This window comes from Pipra filicauda, unplaced genomic scaffold (genome assembly GCF_003945595.2).
Source record: "Pipra filicauda isolate LSUMZ 115617 unplaced genomic scaffold, ASM394559v2 scaffold568_size315820_pilon, whole genome shotgun sequence".
Classification (NCBI taxonomy): domain Eukaryota; kingdom Metazoa; phylum Chordata; class Aves; order Passeriformes; family Pipridae; genus Pipra; species Pipra filicauda.
This window is the reverse complement of record NW_024104718.1, coordinates 57,035-83,777: the sequence shown is the minus strand read 5'-3', so window position 1 is coordinate 83,777 and position 26,743 is coordinate 57,035. Positions and strand designations below refer to the sequence as shown.

Below are 26,743 nucleotides of genomic sequence, written 5' to 3'. Positions count from 1 at the left end.
TCCCGCACGGCCCCGCCCGCGCAGCAGCGCCCGCGGACGCGCGTGGCCGCGGGGTCTGTGTGCGGGACGTGTCCCGGCGTCCCCCGCGAGCTGTGTGTGATTTGCATGGACACGCCCCTCCGATGAGGCACCGCCCCTTCTACTGCCCTGGGGATCCGCGTGGCCCCGCCCCGCCAAACACTTTCCGGTACGTCATCATCCCGCGCCATTGCCGGTTCTGCTTCCGGATCGCTGCTGGCGGCGCGGCCCCACAGCGGGGCGGCGGCTCCGGGAGCCCCCCATGGCGTCAAGCGCCGCCCGCGGGCCGCGCTGCCGGGAGCGGAGCCGTCGAGGGCGGCTGCGACGGGCATCGGGGTCCGCCGGGCGCAGCCGGAGCCGTAGTGGGGACCGGGAGGGTGAACAGCGAGCGCTCCGTATGTACCGGGGGTGGCGGGTAGGGGGGGCTCCCCGGGTGCGAAGCGGTAACGCCGCGCCCGGTGCTGCGGGACACCGAGACGTGCCGGGGAGTCTTGCAGGGGGTTGGCGCTGTTTCCGGTGTTTCTGGGGTTGGCGCTGATTCCGGTGTTTCTGGGCAGGGCAAGAGTCGCCGTCGGGAGATCCGGACTGTGATGGTGGAGAAGCTGCCAAATCCCCGAAAAAAAACGTGCGGCCCCGAATCAACCGCGATGGGGCGGCGGAGGGGCACGGCGAGAGCTCTGCGAACGGGTCGGTGCCGCCCCCGGGGACTCCCGGGAAGCCCGGCGGGAAGGGCAAGGCCGAGGTGCTGCTGCTGGAGCTGTCCCCGCCCCGGGAGCCCATCCGGGTGCAGAAGATGCTGGGGAGCAGCGAGGAGGGTGCCGGCCTGGACACCCCCCGGGGCGGGCGGCCCAAGAGGAGGGCGGCCAAAGTGTAAGTGGAGGCGGCAGTGGGGGTCGGGGGCCACCTGTGGGAGAGCTGGGGGTGCTCACCTGGGGAAGAGAAGGCTCCAGAGAGACCTGAAAGCCCCTTCCAGAGCCTAAAGGGGCTCCAGGAGAGCTGAAGAGGGACTTGGGACAAGGACCTGGAGGGACAGGACAAAGAGATAGCTTCCCACTGCCAGAGGACAGGACTAGATGGGATTCTGGGAAGGAGTTCTTCCCTGTGAGGGTGGTGAGGCCCTGACACAGGTTGCCCAGAGAAGCTGTTGCTGCCCCATCCCTGAAAGTGTCCAAGGCCAGGTTGGACGGAGCTTGGAGCAACCTGGGATAGTGGAAGGTGTCCCTGCCCGTGGCAGAGGGTGGGATACAATGAGCTTTAAGGTCCTTTCCAACCCAAACTGTCCCTTGAATCCATGATTCCATGGCCTCTGCCTACCCCAAGAAGTCTCAGTGTCTTCCCTGTGGGGCTTTGTCCGACTTTGGTGGCATGAACCGATTCCCCACAGAACGATCATTTCCCACTTTAAGGAATGTGTTTGCATCCAGGAGCTCTGGATCTGGGGCATGGGGAGATTCCTTGGTTCCTGGGGAAGCAGGAGGAGTTTGCTGGGGGTCCTGTGCTGGTGGGCTGTGGTGCAGCTGGAGCAGATCAACCCCCTGCCCAGGGGCCAGAGGGGCAGGGCTGTCCCTGTGCTGCCCCGTGCTCAGCTCCGGGCACTGCCCTGGGCTCCCAGGGCTCTGCTGTACCTGCAGGAGCTGGCGGAGGAGCTGATGTCTGTGTGCCAGCCCCCTGCTCCCACCGAGGAGGCCCCGGAGCCAGAGCCCGAGTGTGTCCAGGGGAAGCACCGGAGCCGGAGGAGAAAGGAGGAGGACACGGGCAGCGACGACCCCGCACGAGACGCCGACTTCGTGCCCTCGCAGGAAGTGCTGCAGGCGGAGGAGGAGGAGGAGGAGGGCAGTGATGTGATGCTCAGCGAGGCCTCGGAGCCAGAGCTGGAGGCGCCCCGAGGGCACGGCGGGAGGACGGCGGCCACAGGGGTGAGGGCAGGGGCAGGGGCTCTGCCTGGGCCCCTCAGCTGTGTCCCAGCACAAACAGCTCTAGGTGTGACAGCAGTGACAGGGGCACGACAGCCCTGGGGCAGGACACGGGTGACACAGGGCCACGGGCAATGGGGATGGGAACAAGGACAGGTCCTTTGGGAGAGGGAGCAGAGCCTGGGCTCCTGCTGGAGCAGTGAGAGGTGGAGGCGAGTCCTGGAGGGGTCCTGGTATCCTGGAATTCCCTGCAGTGGGGCTCTGTGTCTTTAGCCCAGCGTGACACTGTGACAGTGGCTGGGGAGAGCACTGTTCTCAGGGGCTGGGCTGGTGCTCTTTGGGACAGGCGAGTCCCCCAGGGCTCAGGGGACATCTGGGGCCTGCTCTGAATCTACTCTTGTGCCCAGAGATCCAAGCCCCCATGCCGAGGCCTCGCTCCCAATGGCTTCCCCAAGTCCATCATGGCCCCAGTGGAAAAGAGCTCCAGCCTCACCTGCAGCCTGTGAGCAGGGGCTTGGGGTGCTGGGGGGCTCAGGGGGCCATGGGGTGATCATTGGTGCCCTGGTATCGTCACTGGCACAGGCCCAAGGGCAGAGAAACCTTTGGGTGTTCCACTGGGATGGGGCAGGGCCGGGCCAGGGGCTGTGGGCAAGGGCAAGGGGTGCTGGCTGTGCCATGGGGAGGGTGTGAGGGCAGGGGGTGCTGGCTGTGCCATGGGGAGGGTGTGAGGGCAGGGGGTGCTGGCTGTGCCATGGGGGGGGGGCAGGGGGTTTGCTTGGCTGGCCGAGTGGTGAAGTGGTGGCGTGCTTGTTGCTGGCTGTGTTCCATGGGGGTGGCATGGGTGCTTGGCTGTGCCATTGGGGAGGTTTGAGTGCCGTGTTGCTGGCTGTGCCATGGGGAGGGTTGAGTGCCAGGGGTCTGGGCTGTGCCATGGGGGGTGTGCAGGGGTGCTTTCTGTGCGCATGGAGGGTGTGAGGGCTAGGGTGCTGGCTGTGCCATTGGGGGGGGCAGGGGGTGCTGGTCTGTGCATGGGAGGGTGGTAGGGCTGGGTGTGCTGCTTGCCATGGGGGGGGGCATGTGGTGCGGCTGTGCCAGGGGGAGGGTTGTGATGGCTGGGGTGCTGGCTGTCCAGGGGAGGGGTGTGAGGGCAGGGGTGTGGTCTGTGCCATGGGGGGGGGCAGGGGGTGCTGGCTGTGCCATGTGGAGGGTGTGAGGGCTAGGGGTGTGGCTGTGCCATGGGGGGGGAGGGCAGGGTTCTGGGCTGTTCCATGGGGAGGGTGGAGGGCAGGGGGTGCTGGCTGTGCCATGGGAAGGGTGTGAGGGCAGGGTTCTGGCTGTTGGCCATGGGGAGGGTGTAGGGCACGGGGTGCTGGCTGTGCCATGGGGGGGGGGCAGGGGGTGCTGGCTGTGCCAGGGGGGAGGGCAGAAGGTGCTGGCTGTGCCATGGGGAGGGTGTGAGGGCTGGGGTTGCTGGCTGTGCCATGGGGAGGGTGTGAGGGCAGGGGGTGCTGGCTGTGCCATGGGGAGGGTGTGAGGGCTGGGGGTGCTGGCTGTGCCAGGCACGGGGCCGTGGCTGAGGCCTGGCACACACTGCAGGCGGGAGCAGAAGCACTCGCAGTGGGAGTTCCCAGACTGGATCCCAATGGCACACAGGTGGACGTGTCTCTCTGACAGGTACCGTTGAAGCAGGAGGAGAGGGAGTGGGGCTGGGGGGAAGTGGGGCAGGTCCCAGCAGTGTGCAGAGTGAGTGAGGGGGTGGGCAAGGAGGATCTCTTGGATTTGGCTATGGAGCCTCCATAGCTGCTGGAGTCACACAGAGGCTGAGACAGTGCTAGGGCATGGGGCTGTGCTGGGGTGACTGGGTGAGGGGCAGGGACACGTCTCACATTCTGCCTGCACAGTGAGGCTGCCCCGTACCTGCCAGCAGAGGAGAAGTCTCCCCTCTTCTCCATCCAGCGTGAGGGCATTGAGGACGACGGTGCCTTGTACAGGGTAAACAGGTGTGTGACAGGGTGTCCTCAGGCCCTGTGGGGTGGTGGCTGACCTGCCTAGGACTGGCAGTGGCCCCCAGGGTCATCCATGGGCTGGACAACTGGCCCGTGCTGTGCCCTGGGGTCCCAGCAGCCCTCACCTCTCTCCCCCCTTCAGATTCAGCTCCCTGCAGCCCCACCCAGAGCGCCTGGACATCTCCTTCTTTGTGGGTGGCCCGGTGTGGGCAATGGAGTGGTGCCCGACTCCCGAGGGCTCGGCAGCCCCGCAGTACGTGGCCGTGTCCTGCCACAGGAGCATGGAGGAGACGCACAGCGTGGCCGGGCTGCACACGGGCCCCGCACTCCTGCAGCTCTGGGGCCTGGGTGCGCTGCAGTTGGAGCAGGGGTGAGTGGCAGAGCCTGGGGAAGGGGCCAGGGGCTGCCCAGGGATGGGGCAGGGCCCAGGCCTCGTGTCTCTCTGGCTGAGTGGGTGGTGAGGCTGATCCTCTCCCAGAACCACCAGCCACGGCCTGAACCCCATGGGGGCTGTGCTGGTGGCCAGCTCTGCTGCTAGTGTGCAGTTGTGTCTACTGGAGCTGCTGGGCAACAGCTGTCATGTTCCTCATGGCCTGACCTGTGCCCACAGCTCTCCTGACAAAGCCAGGCTGGCCTATGCCATCGCTGCCGACCACGGCTGCGTCTGGGACATGAAGTTCTGCCCCAGCGGGGCCTGGGAGCCGCCTGCCACGGCCCGGACGGTGAGTGCTGCCCAAAGCACTCACCTTGGGTTCCCTGAGGGGTGACCTGAGGGCTGAGCCTGTCTGTCCTTCTCTAGCACCCGCAGATGAGCCGGCTGGGCCTGCTGGCTGCCGCCTTCTCAGACGGCAGGGTGGTGGTGTACGCCCTGCCGCACCCCGGGGCCCTGCGCTGCGCCAAGACAACACAGGTAAAAGGTAGGAAGAGCTGCGCCGCCGGGTGGGGGCATCCTGGCCCTCCTCCCACTGTGCTGGGGTGGGGCTGCGAACCCTGGGGCTGGAGCCCCCCTGCCCACGGTATCCCACTGTGCTGGGGAACTGCCGGCAGAACCATGTCCCAGCCCGGGAGCTGCATGAGGAGGCAGTGAGCCCACCTTACCCCCAGGATTGGGACCCTGCTGCCCCCAGCCTGGCATCTGGCACGGGGCACAGTGTGGGGGTCCAAGGCTGCTTTTTGGTGTCAGAGGGTGTCACAGTGCTGCTTTGATTCAGTCTTGGGGACACTGCAGGAGGCTGGCTGGGACACAGCTCGCAAGCAGCCCCCAAAGCTGGGGGCTCTTGGCAGTGTCGCTGTGGCTGTAGTGGGATGCAGAGGATGATGCAGCCACACAGTGTTTCCCCAGCCATTCTGTACATCCCTGCTGGCCACTGGGAGCGTGTCCTGCTGCTGGAGCTGCTCCCTCCAGCCTGGCTGAGCCAAGTGCCAGGGTAGGACCGGGAGCGCTGGGCCGGCTCAGAGCTAATGGTGCCTGTAATAGGCTGTGCCGGCGCCGGGCGGGATTGATGGCCGGCGCGTGCTGGCGGTGGGCGCTCAGCCGTGGCCGACAGCCTGCACGTCCTCACTGACAGTGGGAAATGGGCTCGCGGTGCGGCTCCCGGCCCCCGCAGCACGTCGGCCGTGCCTGCGCCGACTGCGGCTGGCTGGGCTGCGGCTGGCTGGGCTGCAGCTGGCTGGGCTGCGGCTGGCTGGGCTGCGGCTGGCTGGGCTGCGGCTGGCTGGGCTGCTGCCACAGTGCCTGCATGGCAGTCGGGGGGGGGCCCAGCTCCTGCCACCAGCTGGGGCCCGGCACGTCGGTGGCTGCGACTGCACGTACCATCTCTGTGCCTCACAGGCAGGCTGGAGCACTGATTCCCAGCCGCAGGATCAGTGCCAGGCTGCAGCGCTGAGCCCTGCTAGCAGCTCCCAGGCTGGCGTGGCTGTGCTGGCTGTCCCTGGGGCACCAGGAATCCGCACCCGGTGTTCCTGCCTGGCAGAGCCGGGGCTGGTCTCCGCACCATGTCCCGGCTGTCACAGCCGTGCCGGGGAAGATGCATGGCTCCTCCATGCCTCCACCCACAGCTGCCATGCTCCGGGCTGGGACGTGCCTGTCTGCTGCCTGCTGTGCCAGAGGACAGCCCTGTGCTGGGCACAGGGGGACCACAGGCCTGAGGGATGTGGGACAGAGTCCCCACAGCACACGTGTCAGGTGTTGCTGGTGGGGGGGATTTTCTGGCAAATGGAGCTGGTGTGTGGGGGTCCCATGGGCACCTGACTCTAAGCCATTGGCCACGGGGTCTCTGCAGCCTTCCTTCCCCAGGAGTGCTACCCCCTTCAGCCCCATCACCCCATGGAGCAGATGTCCTGCATAGCCACTCCTTCCCTCCCCAGTCACGTCTGGCCCTTGCATATCACCGCGTGCCCTTGACTTTGGTGCCAGTCATGGTGGGGTGGGGGCATGTCAGCCCTGCCTCACCTTTGTCTGCAGTGCCTTTCAGTGGGCTGCTTCCTCCCGCACTGGCAGGCCCGGTTGGGGTCCTGCCCCTGCTGGCTCTTGGGTTTGGTGCTCCATGTGCTCTGATTCCTGCTGTGCTGGGGACACTGCTCTGGGGCAGTGGCAGGACAGGAACCAGGAGCCTGGCCAAGGCCGTGGGGAGCTGCGATCCAGGCTCCAGGCAGGGAGCTCCCAGAAAGCTGGTACCTGCCCTGACCCCACTCTGCTCTCTTCTAGATGGGCCCCTCCACAAGCACCTTATCTGCAAGGTCAGTGTCCCCCACCACGGTGGTCCCTGTCAGGGCCAGCACCCAGCCAAAGCCCCCTGGCCGGTGCAGGTGGGAGAGCGGGGAGGAGCCGGGGCACCTGCGGAGCGTTGGAGGGGCAGAGCAGAGCTGTGCTCCCACCCTGCACATCCCGGCTCTCAGGGCACGGATGGCACCAGCGCCAGGCTGTGACCCAGGGCTGTCCCTTGGCCCCCAGGTGCAGTGCATTGCCACACTCCAGGTGGGCTCCATCCAGGCAGGGAACGCATCCGAGTGCGGGCAGTGCTTCAGCCTCTCCTGGATGCCCTCCAAGCCCCACCATCATTTGGCAGCAGGGTTTTACGACGGTGAGTCTCTCCTGCACCCTACAGCAGCACTCGGAGAGCAGCCCTTGCCCTGGCAGAGACCCTGGAGCTCCCTCATCCTTGGCTGGGGCAGGGAACGGGGGAGCCCAGGGGTGAGGGATGGGGGGAGCAGCAGCCAGCGGTGGGTGCTGTGCTGGAACCTCTGCCTATCCCTGGGGTGGGGGAAGGCTTCTCTGGGCTGGCCATCGGCACCCTCACATACCTGTCAGCTCCAGGATGTGGCTCTGGCCTAATCCACATCTGTTCAACTTGCCTGGATGGAATTTTTTGCCAGCCTTCCAGTGATCTGCAGCTCTATGCTGTCCTGCCAGGTCCTGCTGCCATCCTGTCCTGCTCTGAGCCCTGGCCCCAGCTCTCACCTGGCTGCTGTGTTCCACAGCTCCCACAGCCCTGCCCATGCCGCTGCCAGGTCCTGCTGCCATCCTGTCCTGCTTGGAGCCCTAGCTCCAGCCTGGCTGCCATACTCCACAGTCCTGCCTGTGCCGCTGCCCGTCCCACACTGCAGCACCTGTGCCATCAGCAGCACCTCAGGGAAATGGGTCTCTCCACAGGCACCGTGGCCATCTGGAACCTGCTCACCAAGTCCCTGCTGCAATGTGTGCACCAGCCCGATGCCTCCCTCAAGCTCTACCCTTTCCAGTGCTTCCCGGCCCACGACCATGCAGTCCGGAGCATCGAGTGGTGCAAGGCCGACAAGTGAGGGCAGGAGCGGGCACAGGTGCTGCCGGGAGAGGGGCTCCCTCCTTCAGGAGGGGTTCCTTTGCCAAGAGGGGCTTGGGAGGCCATGGTGCCAATGGCACTTGGCCTTCTGCAACACTGGAGGGATAGAGTTGGGCTTTCCATGGTGAGGGCAGTAGAGCCACTGGGGGACTGGGGCCACCTGGACCCTGGGCCAGGACAGGCCCCGGCTCTGTGCTGGGCTCTCAGTGCTACGTTTCTCCTGGTTCTCAGCAACTTCCTGGTCACGGCAGGCAGTGACCGCAAGATCAAGTTCTGGGACCTGCGGCGACTCTACGAGCCCATCAACAGCATCAAGCGGTTCCTGAGCACTGAGGTGGCCTGGCTGCTGCCCTACAATGGCATCACTGTGGCCCAGGACAACTGCTATGCCTCGTGAGTGCCAGGGTCCAGCCCCACTGCCGGGGCCTGGTTCAACCCCCAAGGGGCCCCTCTGGCCTCCCCCTTCCTGGGACTGTACAGCTATGCCGTGGCAAAGGCAGGCTCTGCTTGTGCTGGGTCACACCGCAGCGGCACAGCGTGACATCCCCTCTCCCGTGCCATCCTGGGACACAGGAAGGGTGGACCAGGGGACAGCCAGCCCCTGGGCAGGGCAGCGGGGGTCCTGCTGAAGGGGTCTGTGTTCCTGGTGAGTTCTCAGTCTCCAGGATCTGCCCTGAGCTGCCTCGTTACCCTGTGACATGCTGGTAGAGCAAGGGTGGCTCCCCTGCCACCCGGGTCTGGGGGAAGCTGGGCTGTACCTGGCTCGTGCAGTCCCAGTGGCAGCACAGAGCTCTGTCCTTAACCTGTCCCTTCCACCGCAGGTATGGGCTCTGCGGGATCCACTACATCGACGCCGGGTACCTGGGTTTCAAGGCCTATTTCGTGGCCCCTCGCAAGGGCACTGTGTGGGTAAGGGCTGGTGTGGGGCCGTTATGTCCTGGGGGCCGGGTCAGCGCCAGCTGGGGCCCGGGGCTCGCAGGTAGGGGTGGGTGACGCTGCCTGGCTGGGGGTGGTGGGGACCCCGCACCCTCCAGCCCTCTGTCCCTGCAGAGCATCTCTGGCTCAGACTGGCTGAACACGGTGGCTGCGGGTGACATCACCGGCGAGCTGGTGGCTGCAGTGCTGCCTGACCTGGCCATCAACCCCCTAAACGTCAAGCGTTCCTTGTACCGCAGATTTGTAAGAGGCTGTTGTGTTTCGGGGTCGGGGGGGAGCCTGTCCCAGCACACGGAGCCAGGCAGGGAGGGGGCATCGGAAGAGCGTCCTGGGCCCTCCACGCTGCTGATCCCTGGTGGCCCCTGGCTGCAGAGGAGCAGCAGGACCCCTGCCCTGCCCTGAGCCCCCTCTCACCCACAGCCAGTGTACAAAGCCGACCTGCTGCCCTGCAGCCCTGCCGGACCCAAGAGCACTGAGCAGGCACTGCCCAGGACCCGGTGCTACAGTGAGATGGTGGCCAGAAGCTACATCCAATTCCAGGACACGGACCTGGTAGGAGAGGGCAGGATGCAGCTGGTGGTCCAGCCGCATGAGTGGGGCCTGTGGGGCTGTGGCTGGGCTGTGGGGGTGCCAGGGCCAGGAGACGCTGCTGGGGCATTGGGGCAGCCCCTCACATCTAGCAGAGCTGGGACCATGGTCCCTGCAGTGCTCCTGCCCCGGCCCACAGCCCAAGGTGGTGCTGCCACTTTCCAGCGCAGCTTCCAGAACTTCGCGAGCCGGGAGCCCATGCGCAGGATGCACACGCAGGAGGTGAAGGCAGAGCTGAGCCTCGACCGCCTGCAGCTGGAGGCCCTGCACAAGGTGAGGGGGCCAGGCCCAGCCCCAGCCCTGCAGCAGCAGCGCTGCTGTGGGGGCCCAGGTCCCGGTGCCTCAGCCCCACGCCTCCCGAACCCCTCTCTTCCCCCAGGTGCGCTTCAGCCCCAACCTGGACTCGCAGGGCTGGCTGGTGTCGGGTGGGCAGGCGGGCATCGTGCGGGCGCACTGCCTGGCAGGACTGGCCTCTGATGTGGGCCACCGGCTGCTCCCGGAGTGCCAGGCCCGCTTCGCTTCCCTCTACAGGAATGTGTCTGGGAGCCCTGGCCCCCCCGAGTGCTCCCCAGTGCCGGCAGAGTAGGGGGGTTGGTCCCTCGTGCTGCTCACCCCGGGCAGGGCCTGGGGCCGCCTGTGCTGGCCAGGGACTGTGGCCCCTCTCGGTGCTGCCTTCCCGCTGGGCCCCTGCTGTGGGAGGTGTGGCTGCTCCCAGCTGCTCCTGGGATCCTCCAGACACGTCTTCCGAACCCGGAAGGATCTGTCTGCGCTGTTTGGCCTGAGCTGGGTGGGGGTGGTGGAACTAGTGCATGTACTGGGGTACATGCTGTGGGTCTGACCCCACAGAAGTGCCCATGGGCCCCAGTGGCGTGGGGCTGTGCTTGCGCTCGCCTCCGGCCCCACTGCGCTCCGAGGGGCAGGGAGGGGGCTGGGAGCTTTGGAATTGCTCACATTGAGCCTGTGTTCAGCTGTGCAGTAAACGTGGTTGATTTTGTACGACTGTGGAGGTGCCTGCACCAGGGCAGCTGTGGCTATGGCCGTGACTGTGGGGGTCCAGCCCTGACCCCACTGTCCCCTTCCCTGTGCCCCTCTGGCTCCTGCACCACTGCTGCTTCTCCAACACATTTATTGGCAGTGCTGACACTGCTGCTGGCACAGACAGACAGATGGACACCGGCGGCACAGACACAACTCAGCGAGGGGGACGGATCAGGCCCCGGCACAGCAGCCAGTGGGGGGCTGAGCTCTGGGCTCTGGCTGCCCCAGCCCCCTGCACTTGGGGGTTGCAGCAGCTCCTCTGGCCCGCCCTCCCCGAGCCTGGGCAGCAGCAAAGGAGGTGGTGGGAACACAAGCATCTGGGGCCAAGGCTGCATCTAGGGTCCCCCACAGGGGACATCCCTTCCTGCTGGGACGGCAGGGCTCCGTGGGGGCGGGTGGTGGGGCAGGATCCCCCTTCCTCAGAGGCTGTGGCACAGCGGGGAGTGGAGGATCCCAGGGAGCCCCTGTGCTGCTGCGGCCAGGCCACGTGTCCGTCCCACCCAGGATCGTGCACCAGGGGCACTGTCCCACCCCGGGGCTATACAGCAGTGGGGTGGGTACAGGGAGGACAGCACCCTGAGCTGCTTCAGGGCAGGGGGGGCCAGGGCCAGGCCCAGTGCAGCAGCAGGCAGGGGTCTCAGGCATGGGGGTCCTGGCAGTGGGGACAGGCTGCCGTCTCCTCCCGTTGTCGCTCCACTTGCACCGTGCACGATGCGAAGCCGAACCTGCTCTGGAGCCGGGCAGTGACATCCCAGAGGACCATCTCAGGGTCGGCGCCGGCCTCTGGGGGCAGCAGGGCAGGGGCTTAGCCCAGGCATGGCCAGGGGGACCCCCCGGCCGTGCCCTGCGCGGGTCACTCACCCACAGCCACGTGCACTGACACAGCAGGGTGGCTCGGCGTCAGCGCCCACAGGCGCAGGTCGTGGGCACCCCGCACCCCGCTGGCCCCCAGCAGCACCTCCTTCACCGCATCGAACTCGACGCCCCGTGGTGTCCCTGCCAGCACCACCTGGTCACGGGGGGCCACCCTTGGCCCCCAGCCACAGCCCCCACCTGGACCAGGGCTCCTGGTGGGATCTGCCAGGGCTGGGGGCTTCCCCAGGGGGACTAGGCTGGGCACAGTGGCTCCGGGCCGAGACAGCCTCACCATGGGGCAAACGTACCTGGGATGGGGAGGAGGGGCTGGGGATATTTGGGGGGCAAGGGAAGGACAGAGGGGTGGACCGGGGCAAGCAGAGGAGGTGAGGTGCCTCATGGGCAAAGTATTGCAGCAGCTGCAGCCCCAGGAGCCTCTGTGCCCCCCTGCATCCGTGGTCTTGCACTCCCCTCACTCACCACTCACCTTCCATGAGGACCCTGAAGACATCCCTGAGGATGGTAAAGGTGGAACCGAGGACAAAGACCGAGAAGAAGAGAGTGCTGATGGGGTCTGCGATCTTGCACTGGGGCTGCAGAGAGCGGGGTCTGTGTGAGGCTGGGGGGCAGAGCTGAGCTGGGCCCCTGGGAGCGGGGCACCCTGCATAGGGCTGGGGGAGTTGCTCCTGCAGGCAGTGCAGGTGGAGTCCAGCCCGGGCACCTTGAAGTAGATGATGGTGGCAGCCACGAGGACACCGACGCTCTGCAGCAGGTCACCCACCACGTGGACGAAGGCTGCCCGCACACTGGTGCTGCCAGGCAGGGGGGCATGGCCAGGCTGGCACCCCCCAGAGCTCTCCAGCTGCTCATAGCCCACTGTGCCGTGGCCATGGCCGGCAGGGGACTGGTGCAGGATGTAGGCCATGCTGGGGAGAGCAGGGCTGGCTTAGTGCCGCATTGGCAGGGCATGGAGGCCCCACTGCCCCTGCCTTGCCCTGCACGGGCAAAGAGGGCACAGGCAGGCACCATCCTCCAGGACGGTGGAGGGGAGTGGGGCTGGAGGTGCAGCACAATGACAGGGAAGCTGCAGCACTGCTGGGAGGTGCATGCGACTGGGCAGGGATTTAGGCCTGGGGCTTGTGCCAGGGCTCAGAAGGTGCTGCTTGGGGGGCCAGGGGATGTGGGGCATGGGGATGTAAGCACGTGGACTGGAAGCTGCAAGCATAGGGGGGTGACAGGGAAGAGGAGGAGGCAGTGCTTGAGGACGTAAGGCTGATGCACAGGGACAGAAGGGGACCAGAGGGCATGGCTGGGGGTCTTGGGGTACCGGGGTCACATGTGGGGCAGGGCTCAGGCTGAAGGTGCACAGGGGCCATGTGGGACATACACCAGGTTGACGCCGACAGCGCAGGCAGATGTGGCCAGCATGGCTCGCGCCTCGATCTCGTAGTCATTGCTGATGATGCGGGCGGCCGCCAGGTAGACGAGGGCTGCAGTCACAACCCAGATGGAGAGGACAGAGGCCAGCGCACCCAGCGTCTCTGTGGGACAGGAGCCCTAAGTGCCCACCACCCGGCCATGGGGGTGCCATGGAGCCGTGCCCCCCGTGGAGCCCCGCGGGGCTGTACCTCTCGGCTCACCTGAGCGGTGCCAGCCGAAGGTCATGGTCTTGGTGGGTGGGCGGGTGGAGACCCAGAGGGAGAAGAGGCTGACGGACATGCTGCCCACGTCCGTCAGCAGGTGGGCCGCGTCCGTCATGATGGCCAGGCTGTGTGCCAGGTACCCGCCTGCGGGCACAGAGCAGCTGGCACCCCACGCTCTGCCGGCAGCCACCCGACCCGCCCCGGCCCCCCTTACCTATCACCTCCCCGACCATGAAGAGGCAGCAGACGGCGCAGGCGACTCTCAGCTGCCGGCTGGGGAGCCTGCCCCGCCCGGGGCTGGGGGCCGGGGGGCTGCAGCGGCAATGGAGAGCCGAAGCCGGGGGAGGCGGCAGTGCCGGGTGGTCCTGGGAGCCTGTGAACAGACTGGGGGCGGGGGTCGCTGCTGGCCACACCGTCTCCCGTGCCCCTGCCTGGCAACCCTGGGGGTCCCACTACCACCCTGGGGGCCGCAGCCAGGCAACCGATGGGGCACTGGCTGAGCCCCCCCGGCGGGACGGGCAGCAAAGGGACCGGCGGCGGCAGCAGGAGGCGGCGGCACGGGGCTCCCGCCGGGACCGGAGCCGGGGGCGGTGCGGGTACCCGCGGGGAGGTGCCGGTGGGACCGAGTTGTTGCGCCTGGGGCCGAGCTGTGGGACGGGGCACCGGTGTGGAGACGTGAGGCGTGGGAAGGGAGGCGGGGGCCGGGGCGCTAGTGCGTGGGGCAGCAGTGCGGGAGCGGGGACGGACAGCGAGCCGGGGAGGGGGAGGTGTGATGGATGGACGGTACCGGTGTGAGTGGGTGACGGATGGACGGTACCGATGTGGGCGGGTGATGGATGGACGGTACCGGTGTGCGTGGGTGACGTTTGGGCGCCGGTAGCTGCCGGACGGACATCCGAGGGGGGAGCGGGGCTGGTGCACGGGAGGGAATGGCTCCGCTTGAGAGGAGGCACCGGGAGCAGGGAGGGCGCGGGTGGCGGGGTGAGGGTGGCGGTGGCGGACGGTCAGGGCCGGCGCGGGGGCTGCGGAGGTGCCGATGTCCGTTTCGGATGGATGAAGACGCGGGGGCGGGCGGGGAGGGACGTGCCGGGGGTGCCGGTGCCGGGAGGGGGGGAGCCGTGGGCTTGCGAGTGCCAAGGGAGCTGGGGGCGATGGAGATGCCGGGGATAACGGGGGAGCCGGTGCCGGCAGTGCGGGTGCGGGGGGACCCAGGGTTGCAAATGGGGGGGGATGATGGAGGTGGCGGTGCGAGGAATTCCGGGGGCCCTGGGAGCTGATGAGGTGCCAGGGGTGGCAGTGCCGGGGTGATGGGGGTGCCGGTGATGAAGGTGCTGGTGCCGATCATGGGGATGTCGGGGCGCTGAGGTGCCGGTGGTGATGGAAGTGCCACTGGTGATGGAAGTGCCGGTGGTGATGGAAGTGCCAGTGGTGACTGCGGTGCTGGACGTGCCGGAGCAATGAGGGTGCCAGTGATGGGGGTGCCGGTGATGGAATGCCGATGCCGGCGGTGCCAGAGGCAGCGGTGATGGAATGACGGTGGTGCGGGTGATGGGGTGCCGGGGCGATGGGTGCCGGTGCCGGCGGTACCTCTTGAGGCGCAGGCTGCCGTCGGCGCGGCCGCCCCGGGGGCTGACCAGGCGGGCGCTCTCGGTGCCGGTCGGGGGCTCCATCCCGGGCGCGGGCGGCACGGTGGGCACCGGGCACCGGCACCGGCCCCGCCGGGCCCCGCCCCCCGCCGTGGCCCCGCCCCCCCGCGGGGATGCGGGACGGGGGGTTCTGCCCGCGGGTGCCGCCGTTCCGAGCACCGGGGAGGGGCGTCGGGGGCGGGGTACAGAGGGTTTCTCGGGTATGAGGGTCCAATGGATCTCCAGGCATATCCGTATGCTGGGATACGTGGGAGCTGTGTGTAAGGGGGCTGCAGGGCTCGGCCTCACTTCTGTCCCTGGGCAGGTGGTGGCACAACTGATCCTGGGAATCTTCTAAGCACGAGAAGGACAGGAAGGGCGCTGTCGTGCCTGACCACTCCACCACCTTCCGCGGTGAAATGCCAGAGCCGGTGCACGAGAGGAGCGCAGGGGACAGTGCCCACCCAGGCTTCAGAAATGCATTTGACGCTGCATCCCGTGGGATCCTCCGAGAGAAGCTGTGGGAGCGCGGGCTGGTTGAGCCGCGAGGAGCAGTGAACACGGTCTGCATGGCCGAGACCAGAACGGGGTGGTCAGTGGCCGGTAATGACTAATGTACCTCGGGGTCAGTACTGGGTCCAGTCCCGTCTAACGCTGTCATTAGGGACCTGGAGGCCGGGCAGAGCACCCTGAGCACGGTGACAGGTGACACCCAACAGGGAGAGGCGACTGCACCCGGCGGGTCGTTCTGCTCCGTAGTGCGGAGAGACCGGAACGAGCTGGAGAGACGGCGGGCAGGAGCCTGGGAAGGGTCAGCACAGGGCAGTGCCCGGTCCTGCCCTGGGAGGAATCACCCCAGGACGGGTCGGGGGCGCACGACTGGGAAGCAGCTCCACAAAAAAGGCCCCGGGTGTCCTGGTGAACACCGAATTGACCATGAAACAGCAACGTGCCTTTGCCGCGAAACCGGCGAGGGGTGTCCTGGGCTGATTTAGACAAAACATTGCCAGAGACACGGGCACGGGCTGGACCCCGGAACCTCCCCCGGCGCGGGGGTGTCGTGGGTGGCCGGGGGGGGGATGGGGGTGCAGCCCTGGGGCGGGGGTGGCCGGTGTGGGGATGGGGGTGCAGCCGCGGTGCGGGGATGGGGGTGCAGCCCTGGGGCGGGGGTGGCCGGTGTGAGGATTGGGGTGCGGTGCGGGGATGGGGTGCAGCCCCGGTGCTGGCCGGTGCGGGGGTGCAGCCCCGGTGCGGAGATGGGGTGCAGCCCCGGCGGCGGGATGGGGGTGCAGCCCTGGGGGCGGGGATGGGGGTGCAGCCCCGGTGCGGGGGGTGGCGGTTGCGCGGATGGGTGCAGCCCCGGTGCGGAGATTGGGGTGCAGCCCCGGTGCGGGGGTGGCCGGTGCGAGGATGGGGGCGCAGCCCCGGTGCGGAGATGGGGGTGCAGCCCCGGTGCGGAGATGGGGGTGCAGCCCCGGGGCGGGGATGGGGGTGCAGCCCCGGGGCGGGGATGGGGGTGCAGCCCCGGTGTGGGGATGGGGGTGCAGCCCCGGTGCGGAGATGGGGGTGCAGCCCCGGTGCGGAGATGGGGGTGCAGCCCCGGTGCGGAGATGGGGGTGCAGCCCCGGGGCGGGGATGGGGGTGCAGCCCCGGTGTGGGGATGGGGGTGCAGCCCCGGTGCGGAGATGGGGGTGCAGCCCCGGTGCGGGGATGGGGGTGCAGCCCCGGGGCGGGGGTGGCCGGTGCGGAGATGGGGGTGCAGCCCCGGTGCGGGAATGGGGGTGCAGCCCCGGGCGGAGATGGGGGTGCAGCCCCGGGGCGGGGATGGGGGTGCAGCCCCGGTGCGGGGATGGGGGTGCAGCCCCGGTGCGGAGATGGGGGTGCAGCCCCGGTGCGGGGATGGGGGTGCAGCCCCGGTGCGGGGGTGGCCGGTGCGGAGATGGGGGTGCAGCCCCGGTGCGGGAATGGGGGTGCAGCCCCGGGCGGGGGTGCCGCGCGTGTGGCGGGTGCCCGGGGCGGGGCGGGGGGTCCGTCCCGGGGCGGGGCCGGGGGCGGGGCCTGCCCGCGGGGCCGTGCGCAGCGCGGCCCGTCCCGGCAGCCCCCGCGGCCCCGCGCGGCGATGGCGGCGGCGGGAGCGGAGGAGCGGCGGGGGGCGCGCGGGGCGGCGGGGCCCGAGCGCGGCCCCGGCCCACTGGGCTCACTGCTCAGCCGGCTGCCGCTGGCGCCCGCCCCGGCCCCGCGGCGCCGCACGGCCAGCCAGTGCAAGCCGGAGCCGCCGCTGCTGCGCACCAGCAAACGGACCATCTACACGGCCGGGCGGCCGCCCTGGTACAGCGAGACCGGCGCGCCCGTGGACGAGGCCTTTGTCATCGGTGAGCGGCGGGACGGGGATGGGCAGGGGATAGAGCCGGGGCCAGGATCGGGCCGGGGAGGGGATGGAGCCGTGTCGGGATCGGGGCCAGGATCGGGCCGGGGAGGGGATGGAGCCGTGTCGGGATCGGGGCCAGGATCGGGCCGGGGAGGGGATGGAGCCGTGTCGGGATCGGGACCAAGATCGGGCTGCAGTCGGAAATTCTGGAGCTGGGCCCCGAGGCACGGCCGGGGAGGGACTGGGACCGGGACCGAGCTGAAGCCGGATCCGGGGCCGTGACGGATCCGAGGCCGGGGCGGTGCCCCCCCCGTTCCCTGCAGGCCTGTGCGGCGGCAGCGCCTCGGGCAAGACCACGGTGGCGACTCGGATCATCGAGGCGCTGGACGTGCCCTGGGTCGTGCTTCTCTCCATGGACTCCTTCTACAAGGTAAGGGTGGGGGGCCCGGGAGTTCGGCGCGGTGCTGAGCGGTGCTGGGGCTCGGGGGTCCAGTGCGGCCGTGGGCAGTTCTGGTGCCAGGAGTCCAGCGCAGCGCTGAGTGGTACCAATGCCTGGGGGTTGCACAGTGCTCAGGGATCCAGCGTGGCACTGAGTGTGCTGATGCCTGCAGGTGCTGGACGAGGGGCAGCAGGCGCTGGCAGCCCGCAGCGACTACAACTTTGACCACCCCGATGCCTTCGACTTCGAGCTGCTCATCAGTGTCCTGCGCAAGCTGAAGAAGGGCAAGAGCGTGAAGGTGCCAGTGTACGACTTCACCACGCACAGCCGGCGCCGTGAGTGGGTGGGTGCCTCAGGGCCGGGCTGGGCCTGGGGGTCAGAGCCCCAGGAAGGGGAGCACCTCTGGGAGCTGGGAGAGTAAGGCAGGGAGGGGCTGGGGATCATCAGATGTCGGGGGTTCGTTTTAGGCTCATACCAGAGGTGTAGAGGCAGCAGGAGCATGGGAATGGGTCTCAGAACAGGCCAGCACAGAGTTCAGGGAGAGGCTCAGTGTGGAGGAAGGATGAGAGCTGAGGGGAAGGTGTTGGGCAGAGGTTTGGGGTCTGGAGCCAGGCTCAGAGTCCATGCTTAGCTGGAGTGTGGTGCGCAGGTGTGAGCAAGGACCTCGAGAGGTTGGGTGGGGCAGGACGGTTATGGGGAGCCCCACCACACTGGTGAGAGTCTGGGGGTGTCAGGGAGTGTCTGTGCTGGTGCTGCTGCAGCATGCGAGGAGGGCAGGACAAGCACAGCTCCTGTCTGCCTGCAGAAAACGGTGTACGGGGCCAATGTCATCGTGTTCGAAGGGATCCTGGCCTTTGCCAACAAGGAGCTGCTCAAGGTATTGCTGCCTGAGGCAGCCACTGGCCCAGCTCCATGCTGACCTGGAGGGGACCTGTGGAGATGGGACGGGTGCTCGCCCTGTGTGCCACTGCAGCGGTGGGGGCTGTGAGGGAGAGGTCACCACGCTCGCTGGCAGAACACCCCGTGCCAGAGGCACGGGGGAAGTGACGCTGGGTGCCGTGGCTGGACGGCCGAGGGGAGCAAGGCAGGGTTGCATAGGGGTGCTCACCCCTCCCAGTTTTCCAGCTCCTGGACATGAAAGTGTTTGTGGACACGGACTCTGACATCCGGCTGGTGCGGCGGCTGCAGCGCGACATCATGGAGCGCGGGCGGGACGTCGCGGGGGTCATCAAGCAGTACAACAAGTTTGTGAAGCCGGCGTTTGAACAGTACATCGAGCCCACCGTGCAGGTCGCCGACATCGTGGTGCCCAGGGGTGAGGCCAGAGCCGATCCCGCCATTGAGAATGGGTGTCTTGGGGCAGGGGTAGGTCAGCATCCATCTCACCTGGCTCCTCTGCTCCCCTCTCAGGTGGGGAAAACTTTGTGGCGCTGGACCTCATTGTGCAGCACGTGCACAGCCAGCTGGAGAAGGTGAGCCGGGGCGAGGATCAGGAGAGTCCTGCACGTAGAGGGCAGGATGGGGCTGTGCACAGCCCTGTGCTCCTGGGGCACCGAGGGGGCTCGGTGTCACCTCTCTCTTCTCAAAAGGCCTCAGCGTGGCTCTCAGGGCAGCAGAGCTGAGAGGCGGGCACTGGGGAGGAGGGTGGGAGCTGGCCGGGCTGCCCACGATGGCTGTGCTGGCCTGTGAGTGACTGACTGGGTGTCCTTGTGTCCTTCTGTGCCGCGCCGATGATCGTTCCACCGCCCAGCGTGAGATCACGGTCAGGTACGTGGGTCCTGCCGCCACAGAAGGGCTGGTTCTGGGCTGGGGTGGGGGGCTGCTGGCACCCGCTGGATCCTGAGTCCTGCTGCCTCCCCATCACCACTGGCAGACCTTTGCTCTGGTGCCTGAGTGTAGCTGCTCCTCCCCGATGCTGCAGTGGCTGCTCTCAGCTCCCTGGGGCTCGTGTGGCCGCAGCTGCGGGCTCTGTGTGACCCGTCCCACACTGTGCCTGATGTATGTGGCCAGCTCTCCACCCTGCTCCATCCCTGTCTGGAGTGGGGCTCCTGCCCCGAGTGCTGGGTTATCCTGGGCTGTTCGCTTTTGCAGGAGAAGTGCCCTGCGTGCTCCATGTTCCGTGGGAGTTCGTGTCCTCTCTCAATGGGACAGCCCTTGTCCCTTGGCACAGCCTGGTCCCAGGGTGTGTGGGATGGTCCTGCCCCTGCAGAGCTGCTGCTTCTCACGCTGGCTGAGGCCGGTGCTGTGGAGGCTGCAGCAGCAGCATGTGTGGTCTGGGAGATTCGCCCTGGTCTGTCTCTCTGGTACCTGGTACCAGACGTGGGTCATTCCTCAGGATCCAGACGGGAAGGCCATGTGCTTCCTGGTGACCAGCCTGTGTAGAGGGGTCTCTTGGAGCCTTCCTTCAGCGAGGCCGTGTCCCTCCAAGGGCCCAGCGTGGTGGCTCTGCTTGTGCTGCACGGCTCTGACCCCCTTTCTCTCCGCAGGGCAGCCCTGGCCTCTGCTCACCAAGGGCAGCCGCTGCCCAAGACGCTGAGTGTCCTGGAGAGCACCCCACAGGTGCGGGGCATGCACACCATCATCAGGTACGTCCCTGCCCCTCCTCCAGCCTCTTGACTGGTGTCACACCACAAGGCCTGGGGAGAATTTTCCTCCTCTCTGCCACGGGATGTCAGTTGAGGGTGTGGGCCTGGAGCAGAACAGCTGAATGGAACTGGCCCTGGCCCACAGGCACTTCTCTGGTGACAAGACCTTGGCACATCTGCCTTGGGTGATGCCTGACCCAAAGGCTGCCTTTTCCTACAGAGAGAGGGGACCGATTGGCTCTTTCCTCACTGGAGCACAGGATGGTGGCACAGGGCAAGATACCTCCTGCCCCTCTCCCAGGGCTCTTGAGTTTACAGCTGGCTTAGAGAAGGAATCTGGGCTGCTGCTTCCATGACTTCACCACTCCCTTGATCTTTTCATTCCTCTCTGATGCTCCTTTTGTCCAGGTGACAGTGGTGTTATTGCAGGGTCAAGGGCTGGGTCCCCTGGAACCACTGAGGGATTCCCTGTCGTTGTGGCTGCAGAATCTGGCAGTCCCTGTGTGTGTTTTTGCATAGCAGAGAGGGAATGCTGAGCTCAGCTGGGCCCTCCTGTGCCTGTGCATGCTGTGGTGGTATGGCACTTGTGTGTGGGTTTGGAACCCTGTGTCCTTATCAGAGATCTGGAGGGGATTGGGTGCACCTTCGTACATTCACAGATGAGACCAAGATGAGAACGAGTGTGGATCTGCTGAAGGGTGGGAAGGCCCTGCAGAGGGATCTGGACAGGCTGGATTGATTGACTAAAACCAGTGGTGTGAGGGTCAACAAGGCCAAGTGCCAGATCCTGCCCTTAGGTCACCATAACACCATGGAATGCTCCAGGCTGGGACAGAGGGGCTGGAAAGCCGGAAAAGGCCCTGGGGGTGTTGGTGACAGCGGCTGGACAAGATCCTGGGTGTACCCAGGTGGGCAAGAGGCCAATGGCCCTGGGGCTATGCCAGCACTGCTGTGGCAGCAAGGCCGTGCCCTCCCTGTGCTGGCACTGCTGGGGCACCTCCAGTGCTGGGGCAGCTCTGGGACCTCACACAGGAGACACAGGGAGGGGCTGGAGCGTGGGCAGGGAAGGGAAGGGAGCTGGGAAGGGGCTGGAGCAGCAGGAGGGGCTGAGGGAGCTGAGGGGGCTCAGCCTGGACAAAAGGAGGCTCAGGGGGGACCTTCTGGCTCTGCAACCCCCTGACAGGAGGGGGGAGCCGGGGGGGGTCGGGCTCTACTCCCAGGGAACAAGGGACAGGACAAGAGGAAACAGCCTCAAGCTGTGCCAGGGGAGGGTTAGGTTGGATATAGGGAACAATTCCTTCATGGAAAGGGCTGTCCAGCCCTAGCACAGCTGACCAGGGCTGTGGTGGAGTCCCCATCCCTGCAGGGATTTAAGAGCTGTGTGGATGTGGCACTTGGGGACATGGGTTAGTGGTAGCCTTGGCAGTGCTGGGGGAGCATTTGGACTGGATGGTCTCAGAGAGATCTTCCAACCCAAACAATTTATGCTCTTTTGATTCTTATGACCATGTGCAGGCTGGGCACCGCCTTGTACATTCCTCTCCCTGCTCCTCCCTCCTGAGGAAGTGCAGGCTCCGAGGTGGGTCACGGCAGTAAAACAGGTGATGTGGCACTGCAGGCCGTGCCAGGCACAGCCCTTTGCCAGGGCCCTCCCCCAGGCTGTGCCTCTGCCTTGTGCCACAAGTGCCTGATGACCTTAATCCGCTGAGGCTCAGGGCTGTGCTGAGCTGCCTGGGGGGGTTGGGCTGTTCCTGGGGCCTGCAGCACCGTTGGCCTTGAGTTCCTGTGCCGATGCCATGTGGGAGCGGGGCTGAGGGTGGTGGGCTGAGCCCCTTGCAGATGGTAACTGAGAAAGGCTGTGTTTCTGAGGGGTGTCAATTTGGCCTGTCAGCTGCCTCCTTAGATCCTGCTGGGGCTGGGGCAATGCCATTCCCAAATCCCTGAGCCAAGGAGCTCTGCTGGGAGAAGTGCCCGTGTTAGGGGACAGGGAGGCAGCTCATGTGAGACTTGTCAGCACTTGCTGGCTTCTGCATGACTTGGGCACAGTGTAGGGCTGTGGCTGGTCCCCATGTGGGACCCTCTGCTCCCAAGCTGCTGCTCTCACCTGCTGCCCTTCTCCCAGTCTCCCAGGGAGCTCCAGGCTGGCGGGGACCAAACACACCTTTTGCCACACTTCCTGCAGCTCTGTGCTCCAGGTTACTGCATCCCAGCAGATCTGGCTCTTGTCTTTATGCATCAAATCGGACAGTGGTTTGGGTGGGAGGGACCTTTAAGGGATCCCTAGTCCAGCCCTTGCCATGGGCAGGGAACCTTCCACTAGACCAGGTTCCAGCTGCCACGGTGCCACTGGCCCCGCTCACAGTGCTCGTGGAGTGCTGCTGCTCCCACCAGCTCAGCCTTTCCGAGTGCCCTGGTATCCCAAACCCGGGGCCTGGATCACTGCAGAGTTGTGAGCCAGGATTCCCCTCCCTCCTTTTCCCATCCTGCCTTTCCCAGTGCATCTCCCTGGGACGCAGCCGGTCGATCCTGGCCGATCCTGGCGTGCCAGGCTGCTGCCAGCCGGCACCGTTCCCTGTTGTTCCACACTAGAGGCTACTCGTGCTCCACCCGTCTGTCTGCTGGGAGGGTGTTGGTGGCAGCAGATGAGCATCACCACAGCAGATCCAGGCTGGCATCCTGGGGGAAGTGCTTTCCAGAGCGATTTTCTGTTGTGGAGGGGCGGAAACTGAAAATGAGCCTCGCACTAGAATAGCTGCACAGTTTGAGTCATGAGGCTGAGGATGGGTACGAAGGATGCAGTGACAGGACAAGGGGGAATGGCTTCCCACTGCCAGAGGGCAGGTTAGATGGGATTTTGGGAAGGAATTCTTCCCTCTGAGGGTGGTGAGGCCCTGGCACAGGCTGCCCAGAGAAGCTGTGGTTGCTCTATCCTTGGAAGTGTTCAAGGCCAGGTTGGATGGGACTTGGAGCAACCTGGTATAGTGGAAGGTGTCACTGCCCATGGCAGGGGGCTGGGGCAAGATGACCTTTAAGGTCCCTCCTGACCCATACCATTCTGGGACTCTGTAGCCCATCCGTGCCCAGGTTTCCCAGTGCCTGGCTGTGCCAGTTGGCTCTTGGCTGCGGAGAATCCTGTTTGTGAGTGGAACCAATTCAAACTCCAAGCAGATGCTCCTGGTCCCTCTAGGCCATCCAGCGCCCTCCTGCTGTCTCCTGAGCATGCTGGGAAAGGCTGAGGTCCTCAGGAGTGCCAGCTGTGGTGCTGCCGTGCCCAGCTGTGGGCTCCCGTGTGCCACAATTCTTGTGCCCCCTCCACAGGTGGGAGCGGTGCGTGCCCTCAGTGGGTGAGTGGACTGTTGTTGGAGTGTCCCCTTTGGGAATGCTCCGCCACCTGAGGAGGCGGGATGGCAGCAGTGGTGGAGTGATCCTGGTCCCCTGCTGCTGCCGGGGTGTCTGGCTGCCCTCCCTCACACGCCCCTTCCCCCTGTGTCACTGAAGCTGCTTGTGCCCTGTATGAGGAGAATTTTCATGGTTGTGCCTCCACAGGAAAAGCAGCATGGTGGGGCCAGGGGTGCTCCCCCATCCCCAGAGGAGCCTGCCTCTGCAGGAGCACTATGGGTCCCGTCCCACCCAGTCGGGGCTGGCACAGCCGGTGCGGGGCTCGGCGGGGGCAGCTGCCTGGGACAGGACAGGCTGCTGTGGAGGCAGGGCAGCTGCCAGGCTCGTGCTGCTCTCGAGCTGCTGTGGGTGTGTGTGTGGGTGCAGCCCATCCGTGAGTGCATGCTGACAGCCCGTGCTGGGAGCTGTAGGCAGGGCGCCTGTTCCTTCCAGACCAGAAGTTATATTCCGCCTTCCCTGGGGGTGCCAGCTATGCCTGGGGATTTGGGAATGTCTGTGTCCATGGGCTGCTGTGGTCGCTGCAGGTGCTTGCCCATGAGTCCCCAGAATGGCTGCAGGAACACCCAGAGACAGCAGTGACTGTTGATCCTCCTCCGGGCGCCTCGGTGGGGCTGTCTGTCAGCCGGCAAGGTGTGAGAAGCAGCAGATGATGTCTTAAAATGCAGACTAAAAATATTCAATATCCTTCTGCCTTTTCTGGAGCATTGCCAGCTCCACCTCTTCCATCTGGGAACAAGCACATGTCTGTGGAGCTCCTTTGTCCTCATGTTCCCCTCAAGGCTGGTAGCCAGAGCGCTCCCAGTAGGAAAAGCCAGTCACTTTTCCTCTGCCCTGGGGTCAATGCCCTGCACACAGGGCTGACTTTACCCCTCCCGAGGGAGGGGACAGGTTTCCTGGGAATTGCAGCTCTGTGGCAGCTTTGTTCTAGTTCGTTTTTTTTTTCCGCCGTCCTCAGCTCATCAGGGCTGTGAGGAGGGCATGCCGGGTATTTCGGAATCACCTGGTTCGTTGGCAGTGCTTTATCTCTGACTTAGTACACAGAGGGAGGGGCTGGGGATATGTTCAACCTTTTCCCGTCATCCAGCACGCTGGCCATGGTGCACTCTGGTCTCTTCCACGGTGGGGTCCTGATCCATCCTGGCTCTGCTGCTGTTCCCCCCTGGGCTCCCCAGCACTCACCTGTTGTCCTGCTCCTGAGTTTCTGCTGCCCCAGGACCGCTGGTGCTGCCTGACCTGCTCCCACCCCCCGTTCTCTCCCAGCTCTCTCCACTGTCTGCAGACAGTGTTGTGTCCCCCTCCCAGGGGAATTGAGCCCCTCTCTTACTGTGTGGTCCCATCTAAGACAACAGCCAAGGCCTCTGAGTCCTGAAATGCTGGTGATCACTGACTATGTCACGCTGAGAGTGCTCTGGTTCCCACGGACTGGGACTGCTCTCTCTGATGGATGGCCTCTGGAGCCCTGCATGCCATCTGCAGGGAAATAGTGGTGGCTCTGCTCTTATCTGATGTGTGTCCTCCCTCCCAGGAACAAGGACACAACCAGGGATGAATTCATCTTCTACTCCAAGCGCCTGATGCGGCTGCTGATCGAACATGCCCTGTCCTTCCTGCCACTGAAGGTGAGTGGCTGCTCTTGGGTGCAGCTACAGCCCCATCCCTGTCCCCCCTCCTGAGCCCCTGGGCCACGAGGCCTGGCTTCCCCCACACTCCCTTGTGCTCCCCTTTCTGCAGTCGGTCACTGTGGAGACGCCCCAGGGCACGACGTACGAGGGGAAGCGGTTCCACAGGCAGCGGGTGAGACGCGGTCCCAGGCCCCTGCTCCCCACGAGCAAACGTCTGCCCCGGGCCAGGTCAGCACGCGCTGGGAGCGCCCGGCACATGTGTCCCTGCTCCTTCCCCAGATCACTGGCGTGTCCATCCTGCGAGCGGGAGAGACCATGGAACAAGCCCTGACCGCCGTCTGCAAGGACATCCGCCTGGGCAAGATCCTCATCCAGACCAACCTGGACACGGGAGAGCCCGAGGTGAGCCCCGCTGCACCCCGGCACACGGCCATGCAGCGCCAGGGGGTCACCGACCGCCCCTCCTTCCTCCCCAGCTCCACTACCTGCGCCTGCCCAAGGAGATCAGCGAGGACTACGTCATCCTCATGGACAGCACTGTATCCACGGGGGCTGCGGCCATGATGGCCGTGCGTGTCCTGCTGGTGAGGGGCCGGGGTGGCGGTGCGGGGATGTGGGACCCTCTGTGCCCAGCCAGGCTCTCAGAGCTCCGTGTGCCGCAGGACCACGACGTGCAGGAGGACAGGATCTTCCTGCTGTCACTGCTGATGGCAGAGATGGGGGTGCACTCCGTGGCCTATGCCTTTCCCCGTGTCCGCATCATCACCACTGCTGTGGACAAGCGAGTCAACGAGGAGTTCCACATCATCCCGGGCATCGGTGAGGGGGACAGGGGTGTGCTGTGCCTCACAGCCAGGCCCAGCACCCTTGAGGGGAGTCCCACGGCCACACTGAGGGGGCTCTGGTGGAGATTGCAGTGGGGTCGGTGCTGCCATCCCCTCACTCTGTCCCCTCCTCCTCCAGGTAACTTTGGGGACAGATACTTCGGAACCGATGGCCCCTCGGGCTGGTGTGAGAGTGACGGCGTGAACTGCTGAGCTGGTCAGCCGTGGGGCCACTGGCCAGGCTGGCTGCAGGGCTGGCCCCCACCCCTGCCCCCCCGGAGGGGCTCCATCCTGCCAGCCTGTGCCCACCTGGCAGCCCCCGGTTCTCAGGACCTGCAGAACAAGCCCCTCGCTGCCAGCCTCCCTCCACCCCAAAGGACCAATCCTCCCCAGGGAGGAGGAGGAGGAGGAGGAGGGATGGCCTCATGCAGCCCAGGGAGAGGGGACATTTCAGCACATTCCTTGCCATCTGAGCCCTGCCTCTGGGGCCCTGGCCAGCCGTGCCTCCAGAGGGAGTGGTGGTCTCCCCACAGCTGTGCCTGAGGGGCTGCTTACCCTCTCCCCAGGGGAGGAGGGGGACAGGGCCTGGTACCCACTGGGCACTGGGCGAGCTTTGTGCCTGGAATCCGTATTTATTTGTATTTATTGTGGGTAGCCCCAGGTTCCAGCAGGACCCCCGACATCAGGGACTGGGACCTCATGTTCCCACTGTCTCCCCGCCGATCCACACTCCATGCCTGCCAGTCCGCACTCCGTCCCCACCCTGTGGCCCCGGGAGTAGCGGGGTTGGCATCTAGCTGCTCTCCCGGTGGTGGCCCAGCCCCGGTGCGCAGAGCGGAGCCGCTGTCCCCGGGGGCGGTGAGGCGTCCCGGTGCTGCCCTTGTTGCTCAGGTTCTTCTTCCAAAGGGCAGCGGCGGCCTCGCCCCGCCCCGGCGGCAGCAGGAGGCCCCGGGGCCGGGGGTGTGCCCGTGCCCCCAGCGCTGTCCTGGGGCCCGGCCGTGCCGTCACCCCCCGCGCTGCCCCCGCCGCCGTTTTGTACCAATAAAGGAGCAGCGCGACCCCC

The 26,743-nt window shown here is 66.2% G+C and overlaps 3 protein-coding genes across 8 annotated transcripts; 2 read left to right on the top strand and 1 right to left on the bottom strand.

The window, feature by feature from the left end:
- Positions 1-119: 119 nt before the first annotated feature.
- Positions 120-9,952, top strand: GTF3C2 (general transcription factor IIIC subunit 2). 6 transcript variants are annotated; one of them, XM_039387477.1, is made up of 18 exons: positions 126-413; positions 576-888; positions 1,631-1,934; positions 2,339-2,433; positions 3,528-3,605; positions 3,833-3,931; positions 4,080-4,307; positions 4,548-4,659; positions 4,737-4,854; positions 6,645-6,676; positions 6,891-7,020; positions 7,350-7,734; positions 7,990-8,151; positions 8,580-8,667; positions 8,809-8,937; positions 9,115-9,246; positions 9,448-9,555; positions 9,662-9,952. In XM_039387477.1, the coding sequence occupies exons 1-18, from the start codon at positions 281-283 to the stop codon at positions 9,866-9,868; spliced, it is 2,853 nt and encodes a 950-aa protein (XP_039243411.1). In that variant the 5' UTR covers positions 126-280; the 3' UTR covers positions 9,869-9,952. The 6 variants fall into 6 exon arrangements, 5 of the variants coding, with proteins under 5 accessions (XP_039243414.1, XP_039243413.1, XP_039243415.1 ...); XM_039387478.1 differs by having other exon boundaries at positions 281-413; positions 7,590-7,734; positions 9,662-9,868; XM_039387479.1 differs by lacking the exons at positions 9,115-9,246; positions 9,448-9,555; positions 9,662-9,952 and having other exon boundaries at positions 122-413; positions 8,793-8,936.
- Positions 9,953-10,391: 439 nt separating this feature from the next.
- Positions 10,392-14,509, bottom strand: SLC30A3 (solute carrier family 30 member 3). The gene is made up of 8 exons (XM_027739914.2): positions 14,406-14,509; positions 13,033-13,202; positions 12,816-12,962; positions 12,563-12,716; positions 11,897-12,101; positions 11,663-11,768; positions 11,182-11,316; positions 10,392-11,103 (listed from the first exon to the last, which is right to left on the bottom strand). Exons 1-8 carry the CDS (start codon positions 14,486-14,488, stop codon positions 10,958-10,960), a joined length of 1,146 nt encoding a protein of 381 aa, XP_027595715.1. The 5' UTR covers positions 14,489-14,509; the 3' UTR covers positions 10,392-10,957.
- Positions 14,510-16,562: 2,053 nt separating this feature from the next.
- LOC113997781 (uridine-cytidine kinase-like 1) lies at positions 16,563-26,739 on the top strand. The gene is made up of 14 exons (XM_027739919.2): positions 16,563-16,815; positions 17,135-17,241; positions 17,423-17,593; positions 18,056-18,127; positions 18,376-18,565; positions 18,661-18,722; positions 19,001-19,017; positions 19,737-19,835; positions 24,760-24,853; positions 24,966-25,028; positions 25,136-25,258; positions 25,333-25,440; positions 25,519-25,675; positions 25,820-26,739. Exons 1-14 carry the CDS (start codon positions 16,563-16,565, stop codon positions 25,891-25,893), a joined length of 1,590 nt encoding a protein of 529 aa, XP_027595720.1. The 3' UTR covers positions 25,894-26,739.
- The last annotated feature ends 4 nt before the right edge of the window (positions 26,740-26,743 follow it).